Source organism: Oncorhynchus gorbuscha, linkage group LG01 (assembly GCF_021184085.1).
Source record: "Oncorhynchus gorbuscha isolate QuinsamMale2020 ecotype Even-year linkage group LG01, OgorEven_v1.0, whole genome shotgun sequence".
Taxonomy (NCBI): domain Eukaryota; kingdom Metazoa; phylum Chordata; class Actinopteri; order Salmoniformes; family Salmonidae; genus Oncorhynchus; species Oncorhynchus gorbuscha.
Genome location: NC_060173.1, coordinates 20,443,710 through 20,456,433, shown reverse-complemented (window position 1 = coordinate 20,456,433; position 12,724 = coordinate 20,443,710). Strand labels below are relative to the sequence as shown.

Genomic DNA, 12,724 nt, shown 5'->3' with positions numbered 1-12,724 from the left:
AATGATCCCATCGCGTCAGTGGATAGCCAGATGTCCTCAGATTTGTGCATGCGCGCACGCTCTGGAGCGAGACCTTTTCTTTCTCTCTTCTATTGAAAAGGCTACAGTCCGGTTGAAATATTATCGATTATTTATTGTAAAAACAACCTGAGGATTGATTATAGAAAAAGTTTGACATGGTTCTACGAACCTTACGGATACTATTTGGAATTTTTGTCTGCCCGTCGTAACCGCACGAGCCTGTGGATTACTGAACAAAACGCGCCAACCAAATGGAGGTTTTTGGATATAGAGAGTATCTTTATCGAACAAAACAAACATTTATTGTGTAACTCGGAGTCTCGTGAGTGCAAACATACGAAGATCAAAGGTAAGCGATTAACTTCTTGGATATAGGGGGTGCTCTTTTAATTTATGAATAAAAAAACGTTCCCATTTTAAACAAGATATCAGATGTCACGAAAAGATGCTCGACTATGCATATAATTGACAGCTTTGGTAAAGAAAACACTCTGACGTTTCCAAAACGGCAAAGATATTGTCTGTGAGTGCCACAGAACTAATGCTACAGGCGAAACCAAGATTAAATTTCATACAGGAAGTGCCCCAGATTTTGAATGTGCTGTGTTCCAATGTCTCCTTATATGGCTGTGTATGGGTCCGTTGCAATTATTGCGTAATCTCCAGCTGCGTGTATTTACACAGCCGCCACGAATGATTTATCATCGAATAGATATGTGAAAAACACCTTGAGGATTGATTCTAAACAACGTTTGCCATGTTTCTGTCGATATTATGGTAAAAAGTTCGGCGTTGTAGAGACTGCATTTTCTGATTTTTTTCTTAGCGAAACGTGATGAACAAAACGGAGCGATTTCTCCTACACAAGTAATCTTTTTGGAAAAACTGAACATTTGCTATCTAACTGAGAGTCTCCTCATTGAAAACATCCGAAGTTCTTCAAAGGTAAATGATTTTATTTGAATGCTTTTCTTGTTTTTGTGAAAATGTTGCCTGCTGAATGCTAGGCTTAATGCTATGCTAATGCTAGCTATCAATACTCTTACACAAATGTTTGTGTAGCTATGTTTTTTTATTTATTTTATTTTTTATTTCACCTTTATTTAACCAGGTAGGCTAGTTGAGAACAAGTTCTCATTTGCAACTGTGACCTTGCCAAGATAAAGCATAGCAGTGTGAGCAGATTACACAGATTTACACATGGAGTAAACAATTAACAAGTCAATAACACAATAGGAAGAATAAAAGGGGCAGTCTATATACATTGTGTGCAAAAGGCATAAGGTAGGCGAATAATTACAATTTTGCAGATTAACACTGGAGTGATAAATGATCAGATGGTCATGTACAGGTAGAGATATTGGTGTGCAAAAGAGCAGAAAAGTAAATAAATAAAAACAGTGTGGGGATGAGGTAGGTAAAAATGGGTGGGCTATTTGCCGATAGATTATGTACAGCTGCAGCGATCGGTTAGCTGCTCAGATAGCAGATGTTTGAGGTTGGTGAGGGAGATAAAAGTCTCCAACTTCAGCGATTTTTGCAATTCGTTCCAGTCACAGGCAGCAGAGAACTGGAAGGAAAGGCGGCCAAATGAGGTGTTGGCTTTAGGGATGATCAGTGAGATACACCTGCTGGAGCGCGTGCTACGGGTGGGTGTTGCCATCGTGACCAGTGAACTGAGATAAGGCGGAGCTTTACCTAGCATGGACTTGTAGATGACCTGGAGCCAGTGGGTCTGGCGACGAATATGTAGCGAGGGCCAGCCGACTAGAGCGTACAAGTCGCAGTGGTGGGTGGTATAAGGTGCTTTAGTGACAAAATGCATGGCACTGTGATAAACTGCATCCAGTTTGCTGAGTAGAGTGTTGGAAGCAATTTTGTAGATGACATCGCCGAAGTCGAGGATCGGTAGGATAGTCAGTTTTACCAGGGTAAGTTTGGCGGCGTGAGTGAAGGAGGCTTTGTTGCGGAATAGAAAGCCGACTCTTGATTTGATTTTCGATTAGAGATGTTTGATATGAGTCTGGAAGAAGAGTTTACAGTCTAGCCAGACACCTAGGTACTTATAGATGTCCACATATTCAAGGTTGGAACCATCCAGGGTGGTGATGCTGGTCAGGCGTGCGGGTGCAGGCAGCGAACGGTTGAAAAGCATGCATTTGGTTTTACTAGCGTTTAAGAGCAGTTGGAGGCCACGGAAGGAGTGTTGTATGGCATTGAAGCTCGTTTGGAGGTTAGATAGCACAGTTGAAAAGCATATTTTGAAAATCTGAGATGACAGTGTTAACAAAAGGCTAAGCTTGTGAGTGAATATATTTCTTTCATTTCATTTGCGATTTTCATGAATAGTTAACGTTGCGTTATGGTAATGAGCTTGAGGCTGTAATTACGCTCCCGGAAGCCTTTTTGAAATCTGACACGCCTGCTGGATTAACAAGTTAAACTGTGTTTTGGTGTATTGCACTTGTGATTTCATGAAAATGAAATATTTTTAGTAATTTAATTTGAATTTAGCGCTCTGTAATTCACCAGATTTTGACAAAAATGATCCCGCTAAAAGGATCTGAGCGGAAAGAGGTTTTAAGAGAGAGTTCCGATATGATAGAGTGCCTGCTTTGTTATCCAACTCATCCTGTGAACCATGTTTATATCTGCTTAAAAAATGTTTTGCTTTAAAGGCCCAATGCAGACCTTGGTATTTAAATATTAAATCATTTATGGGTAACAATTAAGTATATTACTGTTGTTTTTGTTCATATAAATAGTCAAAAAGAAACAGAAAAGCAATTTCTCAATCAAGAATTTAGTTAAGACTGTCTGGGAGTAGTCTACGTGACCTAATTGGACAAGCCTAATAGGAGGGATAATTAACCTGAAAACCATCTATTATTGGCAGAGAGGTTCGAAACTCTTTTATTGGTCTATTAACTTATATTGCCTGGTGATGTCGCCAGGCAGGCCATCCCACTAAAACATGCTGAAATTTCAGGTGGTCTTTTCAAACAGCTCTTACACAAAAAAAATGGCATTATCATAACTTTTCACAATTTCGCAGTATTATTCCAACTTCAGTGTGGAGATATAATCACGTTTTTGACTGTACTGGGCCTTTAACAGTTTGCAATAAAAAGGTCCCTAAAGAGTGAGTCAGAGAAGATTTTATTAGTAAGATAAAGCAATTTGTCAAAATCATAAAAAGAGCAGGGACAATGGATTTCATTCATGGTGAGTTTATTGATCATACAGCGTGCCTTGATCCTTAACAACACTTTAACTGATCCTTTCAAACAGACCAATATAGAGCTGATTAATCATGAACAGAAGTTGTCAATACAGAACTTTGAAACCAACTTATTCACTTACTAGGCCTACATGATCCAGCCCCCCCCAAAAAAACAGCCTCACAAGCTGTATAAGAGTGCCTTAGGGTCCCAGAGTAAGAGGACAAACTCAGACACCAATCCCCCACTTGCCTGAAACTGGACTGATTAGAGTGTGTTTAAAAGGATGTCATACAGGGGAAGCAATATAAATAACCACAATCACCTCATTTGTTTGTCTACCATCCAATTGATTTAAGCCATCTACGTTCTTAATGGGAGATTTTGGTTCAAGCAGGGGGTAAACATGATGTCCGTCATCTTAGCTTTTGTTTTTAAAACAAGACTGCGGCCTGCCACACAATCTCAGCTCCACTCCACTAACATCTCCCCAGTCCTCTTGGTTTCATGACTACAGCAACCTCTAATGTTCACCTCACTGTCTGTTCACAATCACATCTCACAATCTGCTCCACTAACCATAATGACATACAAAAAGAAAACAGAAGTGAGAATAACATTGGACTGATATGGTGTCACACTCTTTAAAGCAGAAGTTTATTGAACAGCGGTTGTGCAACAGACATTTCTGAGGTACATGATGTAATTTATAGTGGATGGGGACAACTAAAGACAAATCCACGCTGTTGAAACACACTTCCTCATGTCAGATACAGTATGTGGTGAGGTGTTTGATTGATTGGTTTAGCCATTTTGTATAAGTTTTCCAGACAATAGAACCTGGCACATACCAGATCAACTAAGCTCATCAAATTAAGTTTAGGAACAGAAATCTATTGACATTCAATGTAATTGGTACAAGCCATATACTCAAGACATTTTCACATTTGTCTTTGCAATGAATGTCACATGAATGTCACATTTAGCACCACAATGAACATGGTATCACTTTAAACTGACCGAGGAAGTGGTGACTGGTTGTTGTGTCCCATCCACTAGGGTTTAAGTCCAGGTGGGAGCCTTGCATGTGTGCCACCCAACACGGTCAGTACATTTCACAACAGACAAACTACTGTGCTTCCTACTGTACTGTTACCCTTCCCAGGCTCCCTAAAAACTGTAGAGTTGTGAGGTATTGAGATATGATTTTTTTTTGTCCAGTAAACCTGAGGTATAGAGATACCGCATTTGCAGAATGTGACAGAGAAAGGAGAGCAAAATAGATGAAATTGAAAAGAAAACATGCTATCTAAGCAACCTGTACAAAGAACATTTCCAGTCGAATACTTATTTCATGTTCTTCTATTACCATCTACTTCAGTATTCTGAATGTATCTCTTAAGCGGTAAAATCATTATATTATAATACAAATGTTTATAAAATAGCAGCACACTCAAGTGACATCACAACTAAGTCATGTTATTTTTTTTATATATAAGAATGAAACAAAATCATAGCTTTTAGCAGCGCAAAAAGACAATAATAATAACTCAATACAAATATTGACACTTTATGATGTCTTCACACCACCTCCATCTCTCTTCACTTTGGAATACAGTATCTAACCCCTTACAAACACTCCACAAACTCCATTAGGTCTGGACACCCCATAAAATAAAACAAACACAACTTTGAGGTGGATTTACAAATTCAAACCTAACAGTCCAAAAACTAAACAAATCATAATCTTTGCTCAGAATAGAGCTTGCAAAAAACAAAAAAAGGCTGACATTCTTGGCAATGATGAACAGGGGCTAGTTTTGTTGAGAGGTTGAAGATGGCCTGGTTTATAAGATTTGTTTCTTGAAAACATTAGCCTGCTAAAACACTGAATCCTCAACTTCCCCTCATACCTACCTACCACACACATACTCACGTACACACAAACAAACACTCAAGCACACACATGCGCACACACACCAAAGCCCCCTTTAAATGTAGCATTGAGAATTTTGTGTGAGTCAAAGGAAAGCTACCTTGTGTTGGCGATGTACCCTGTTGTCAGTCTTGGAAGTGAATTTGTTGAATTCTGACGTTTGGGTAACTGATTGAACCCCATGCCAATGAAGTGACTGAAGCAGCAATCACTTGGAAGAAGAGGGGTTCACACAGAGACAGCTACACAGGGGTTTCCCCATAGACAATAGGCCAGGTTCTACGAGCAAAACTATCAATAAGGTAGCCTTGAATATAGACCAGTTTAATTTGTTTGAAAGAAAACCTCAATTGCCCTCAGAACATGTGCAAAAATCTGATGTTATGGTGACATTTTCTTTATAGTTCATCACCCATTTGACTTTTTTTGTTGCTGTGAAGCAGATCAAATAGAAAATTCAAGTATAACAAATATTTCATAATGTGATAACTTCTAAAACAAAATTATAAAACTGAAATCAATAAAGGTCTCTAGAATCTTTGAAATTGGCATTAATTATTTGCTAAAACACATGAAATGGTCAGATGGCCCTTTCATCTTGCACTTTTCGGAATGTTTTTAGATCGGAATGTCCTCATATCGTAAGGTGTTAGGCCTCAATGTGGGGAAACCAGCCCTACAAATTAAATCAAAGAAAAAGATCACAAGAAAACAGAAAACATCCATAGACTCCCACACTGTAACCATTTAATTTGTCCCTTGGGGAGCATGTTTTCTAAGTGCTTTGCTGTTGAAATCATAGGCGTGTTGAAACAACTATGAGGGACTACAGATGCAATGATCACAAATCGTCCCCTGCTCCAATACATTTCTCTGTCCTCTAATGAACCAATAAAGTTAATTCTCAAATAATGAGCTGGCAGCGTAAAGTCTGGTATTCATCCTAATTCGTCATCTGTGGCCTCGATCTGCCCAAAACGCAGAAATCTGATAGATATCATTTGAGGCCATTAGGCTCCTCTGCTGTATCTTACAGCAACTCACCTACATTTCCTCCCTCTACACAGCAGCTTGCTTCTGCAGCGCAACAAACCCTTTCTACACCTGTTCACCCCCAACCCCTTCCATCCACCACAGGGATCCCTCCTCTCCTCTCATCTGAGATACTAGGGCACCACTTAGAGAGGCACACACTCCTTACCGACACTAAGCAGCCTGAAGCTCCTTCCATAACTCCAAAAGAACAAAACAATAACATGAAAATACAAACGCTATCTGGCAATATTTGATTGGTATGTTGGCAGTGAAAATCAAACACCTCAAAATGAAACTTCTAAACAGAGGGTCCACGGCTGACTCTTCTAGACAAAACGAAGGAGCATAGCCACCCCTCTCTCCATCCCTTTCACCGTTCCTCCACCCACTAAGTGGACTCAGATCCCCAGATTTTTGTTGGCCGACAACACATATTAACTGACGGCAGTGATATAACATAGATGCCCTGCAAATAATCCCTGTCTCCTGCCTGTTCCATAGTTTATTACCAGTCTAGTCTTCCCACTCAAGTGCCAAGCCATAACGCTCCAACACACACACACACACACACACACACACACACACACACACACACACACACACACACACACACACACACACACACACACACACACACACACACACACACACACACACACACACACACACACACACACACACACACACACACACACACACACACACACACACACACACACACGGCAATCACACCAACCCACTCACACACAGAGATGCATGCCCACACCCATACGAACAAGCAGCCTGACAAAAAGAGCTTATTGACGTCTATTACTCTTCATTCACGAACATGTTTCTTAATAATAATAATAATGTAATTCACTATTATATACTTGGCTGTTCCCTGGATTTGGGACCCTTCTTGTCTCTTTCTTAGCACAATACTCTGCAATTCATGCAAAGTGCTCTCCTTATCACCAACACACAGCCAAACCATGTCATATTGAGCCCTGCCATTCACGGTCAGTGTAGCCCATATGGGGCTCCTATCTCAGGCAGACCAACATTTACCAAAACAAAAAATACAAAACAAAACAGAAAAACCTTGCCCCAAATGTGATCCCATATATGCAAGCCTTGAATGGACTCACCACTACTTTTTAAAAAGCCTTATTTAGCTATTGGTTTCTTATTCAATATAACTTTATTATGATTAAACAATCAAAAACAGAACTCAAAATATGATTGGCTTCCCTTCTGTATATCTGAGGCACCATTGAGCTTTCGTGTATCAAGTCAGAGCTTTTAAAGGATATCTATTTTATATCTAAAAATAGCTTTGATTTCGTAAAATAAATGGGCGCATGTTTTTGTGTTATAAAATAAAAAATCTCTACAAAAACTCTACAAAAGCCCTTTTTTCAAGGGGTAGTTTGTTTTTTGTTGTTTTTTTATGTTGATTTGTTGCTTATTTCTGATGCGCTACTGCTTCTTGCAGGCTCACAAGTTGATGTCGCGAACGTCTGTTGGGGTGCTTGACTGATCCAGCTCGTCCATGGTCTTACTGCTGGGGCCATGCTGGACCTGCTGCTGATGCTGCTGTTGTTGCTGTCGCCCCTCGCGTAGGCTGCTCACCAAGACCCTCTCAATCTGCTCCTGACACTCCTTCAGACAGTCCTGCAACACACAACCAAACAGACATGTCCATAAATATAGGAAGAGTGCACAGTACACAAGGAGATGGAAATAAACATGTAAATAAAGTCAGACTCAGAGAAAATGACACGTGTGTATTTACATATACACATACCTAAATATTACATTTTTTTTACATTTACATTTGAGTAATTTAGCAGACGCTTTTATCCAGAGCAATTTACAGTTAGAGCACTCATCTTAAAATAGCGAGGTAAGACAACCACATATCATAGTAGTAAGAAGTTATCAACAGAGGAGGGGGCGGGGGGTGACTGAGATATCAGTATACATTTAATACATTCCAAGTTACAGCCAAAGCAAACAATGGAATATTTCCTAGATTACTGGATTGATATATTGTGTCACAGCCACTTACCTGCCTGATATTTGATAAGGTTACATATCCTTTCCATAATCCATAACCCCAGCCCAGTTTTTTTGGTCCCCCATATATGCATTTATTTTTTGGTTAGAAAATACTGTAAAATCACCAGGAATTAAGCAAAAAAAAATGTTTAATTGAGGAAATCTGAGATATGTGAACGTCTCAGTGTAATCAAGGTATAAAATTATTATTTAAAAAATACAATCTCTTTTCGGGCTTAGCTGTGGTCAATTTGCAGTGTACAATTAAATGATAATGCCCTCGAAGCCAGTGTTTGGAAGATATTTTGGCACGTGTGTTGGGAAACCGTGCCGATATATCCTCCAAACACCGGCTTCGAGGGCATTATCATTTTTGTACAACAGGTTACCAACATATTCAAATAACGATTGAAATATTTTCATTCAAAAAAATATTTTGATGAATTTATTAATACTTTCCACAAGTGTAGTCCCAACACAAATCTAGGGTTTCTACCCAAGCCGGCTGATCGTTCTATCGTTTCAGTTGCCAGAGACGAGACCCAGTCATTCAGTCTTTTTGTTCTCTATATATGGATGCGACCCAGTCGTTCTTTCTAAATGTTCCATTGCCATACTGGCTGGCAACATTCTTATCCCTTGCTTGGTAGCTAGCCAACTACGGATAACTTACTTGTGTCCCCCCCCCCCCAACCATCAGCTCCGAATCTATAGTTGCCTACCCCTGATGTATATAAACCCTGGATTTATGATGCTATGTAATGGCCAATGAGAGGCTGTGAAGCCACCGGTCGGCCATATTGGCACTACTCAGAAAAAGCAGTCCTCTATAGGAATGAATGGTATTTTACAGTATTTTAATTCAACTTTAAAAAAAAAAAAAAAAAAAATATCTATTTAAGTATTATTTTTTTTATATTGGGGACAGTAACATTAGAACTTTCAAAAAAGTATACTTTTTAGTTATATTTTTTCAATTTTTATATATAGCTTACATAATTTAATTTAAAAGTATGTATTAAGGTGTCTTTAATATAATAAATGTGGCAAAAACAACTGTAGACATTTAACAAATTCATTTCTATAGCTTCCAAAATATTATTTTACAACGATGGGGGAGTGCCAGGATGAAGTCACGTGGCTTCAACACAGCGCCCCTGTCAGTCATCTAGTGTATATATACAGTGCCTTGCGAAAGTATTTGGCCCCCTTGAACTTTGCGACCTTTTGCCACATTTCAGGCTTCAAACATAAAGATATAAAACTGTATTTTGTGAAGAATCAACAACTAGTGGGACACAATCATGAAGTGGAACGACATTTATTGGATATTTCAAACTTTTTTAACAAATCAAAAACTGAAAAATTGGGCACGCAAAATTATTCAGCCCCCTTAAGTTAATACTTTGTAGCACCACCTTTTGCTGCGATTACAGCTGTAAGTCGCTTGGGGTATGCCTCTATCAGTTTTGCACATCGAGAGACTGACATTTTTTCCCATTCCTCCTTGCAAAACAGCTCGAGCTCAGTGAGGTTGGATGGAGAGCATTTGTGAACAGCAGTTTTCAGTTCTTTCCACAGATTCTCGATTGGATTCAGGTCTGGACTTTGACCTGGCCATTCTAACACCTGGATATGTTTATTTTTGAACCATTCCATTGTAGATTTTGCTTTATGTTTATCAATTTTAACCATCTTCCCTGTCCCTGCTGAAGAAAAGCAGGCCCAAACCATGATGCTGCCACCACCATGTTTGATAGTGGGGATGAGGTGTTCAGGGTGAGGAGCTGTGTTGCTTTTACGCCAAACATAACGTTTTGCATTGTTGCCAAAAAGTTCAATTTTGGTTTCATCTGACCAGAGCACCTTCTTCCAAATGTTTGGTGTGTCTCGCAGGTGGCTTGTGGCAAACTTTAAACAACACTTTTTATGGATATCTTTAAGAAATGGCTTTCTTCTTGCCACTCTTCCATAAAGGCCAGATTTGTGCAATATACGACTGATTGTTGTCCTATGTACAGAGTCTCCCACCTCAGCTGTAGATCTCTGCAGTTCATCCAGAGTGATCATGGGCCTCTTGGCTGCATCTCTGATCAGTCTTCTCCTTGTATGAGCTGAAAGTTTAGAGGGACGGCCAGGTCTTGGTAGATTTGCAGTGGTCTGATACTCCTTCCATTTCAATATTATCGCTTGCACAGAGCTCCTTGGGATGTTTAAAGCTTGGGAAATCTATTTGTATCCAAATCCGGCTTTAAACTTCTTCACAACAGTATCTCGGACCTGCCTGGTGTGTTCCTTGTTCTTCATGATGCTCTCTGCGCTTTTAACGGACCTCTGAGACTATCACAGTGCAGGTGCATTTATACGGAGACTTGATTACACACAGGTGGATTGTATTTATCATCATTAGTCATTTAGGTCAACATTGGATCATTCAGAGATCCTCACTGAACTTCTGGAAAGAGTTTGCTGCAGTGAAAGTAAAGGGGCTGAATAATTTTGCACGCCCAATTTTTCAGTTTTTGATTTGTTAAAAAAGTTTGAAATATCCAATAAATGTCGTTCCACTTCATGATTGTGTCCCACTTGTTGTTGATTCTTCACAAAAAAATACAGTTTTATATCTTTGTTTGAAGCCTGAAATGTGGCAAAAGGTCGCAATGTTCAAGGGGGCCGAATACTTTCGCAAGGCACTGTAAATCATTGGCTCTGACACAGACCTGCAGTTTCCTGACTGTACTGTGCTTTTCTATGGGAACAGCGCCCATGCAGAATTTGGATGACCGCTACCCTGACTGCCACCCCCACAGACAGAGAGCTACGGCTGAGCGGTGATTAGGACCAGGCCAAGCATTACCTCAGCACTAGGGCCCAGCACTGAACATTCACACACCTCACCAGTAGCCTTGACAACAGTGAAAACACAGGTATAGGCCCTAGTACTGAAGCTAAGCTATGTTAATTACATCCACGTCCTGTGGGAACACAAAGGTGGTGCTTTTTTAACGAGCCAGTCTCTGCCTGTAGGGAATCCACCTGAGAGCGGGTCGATCGGGTTTCAGCATCAAAGAGAGCTGGAAGTACCTGAGAATCTTCCTGAGAAAGCAACCTCTCAACACCCCTAAGCCTCCCCGTCTCAGACCTTGTATCCTCCAAAATGGGGAGATGATGTAGGGGACATGAGGAGACGAAAGGAAAGGAAGAGAGGAGGACTGACTGATTTGTTTTTACAGGATTGGGATTTAGGAATCTGCCTCAAAGGGTGTGGGACAGAGGAAATATCCTGTAGTTCAGCCTGCTGTGGCCCCAAGATTCAGCTCTCAGGTTGGAAGTATTAGAGAGGAAGAGTTCTGATCTGACTATTTTAATGAACATTTTTTATTTTACCTTTATTTTACTAGGCAAGTCAGTCAATAACAAATTATTATTTTCAATGACGGCCTAGGAACAGTGGGTTAACTGCCTGTTCAGGGGCAGAATGACAGATTTGTACCTTGTCAGCTCGGGGATTCAAACTTGCAACCTTTCGGTTACTAGTCCAACGCTCTAACCACTAGGCTAAATATTAGTGCCCTGTAATAACTATGCTTATGGCTTGCAGTGTATGACAGTGCAGCCTTCTGGTGGTATACAACAGTAATTCACCCGTAGCTCTGTTGGAACAGCCGGGCGGCTGTGGGAAATAAGAAAGAGAGCCCCCAAGCCAGAAGCTTTAGTCTTGTGAGGAGGGGAACATTCCTTAGACATTTACAGCTAATTTAAACCTGATGGGCCATGGTTTGAACCTGTGTAATGGCTTCTGGGCAAGTGTTGCCTGCTGCATTGGTGAAATGAGAACAGAGGCCTATCACATGGGAATTGCTCCTTAGGAGTTGAACTGAGCAGAGTTATGAAAGGTCACCGTGTCAAAGGTCACAATATAAAAATCTCCAGGAAAAGCCTTGAAATGAATACTAAATAAGAAATGCACTACTTAGGCTAGATATATGATCCTAGCGAATTACTCTGTAAATGAATGAATTAATTACTAATTCAATCATTCAAATTCTGTATTTGGGCTCAATCGAGGATGAGCCAAATGTATCTGATAAATGGACTCACTTCATATTAAATAACTCAATATTTATTCTGTATTCTACCTTTAGTGGCCCTGGATGTGGACAGATGTGAGAAGGCTGTGTGAGGGTTAGGGGGCCTCGGAATAGGGCTGGAAGAGCACTAACATGTGGAGGAGCCTCAGGGAGGGCGTCTCCCATGGTCGCTAACTGGCTGCGCTGACGTGGAGGAAACACGACCGTCGCCCAGCGTCCCAATTTCCAAGCTGCTCCCCAACTTCCCACCAACATGTGCCATGTGCTCCAAAAATCTACTCCTCTGAGATTAACTAAAGCACAAAACATGTAAAGGAACTGCCAGTGTCTTACCGCAAGAATGCAGGCCGTAACATCTTAAAAGACATTCCCCTGTA

General features: G+C 40.3%; 1 protein-coding gene across 1 annotated transcript in view; it reads right to left on the bottom strand.

The window, feature by feature from the left end:
* Window positions 1-3,235: 3,235 nt before the first annotated feature.
* The window catches only part of LOC124034437 (G1/S-specific cyclin-D2-like), a 34,396-nt gene continuing 24,907 nt past the window's right edge, over window positions 3,236-12,724 (bottom strand). The window contains exon 5 of the mRNA XM_046347654.1: window positions 3,236-7,869. Coding sequence (XP_046203610.1) covers window positions 7,693-7,869 — 177 coding nt within the window. The 3' untranslated portion in view covers window positions 3,236-7,692. The remainder of the gene's footprint in view (window positions 7,870-12,724) is intronic.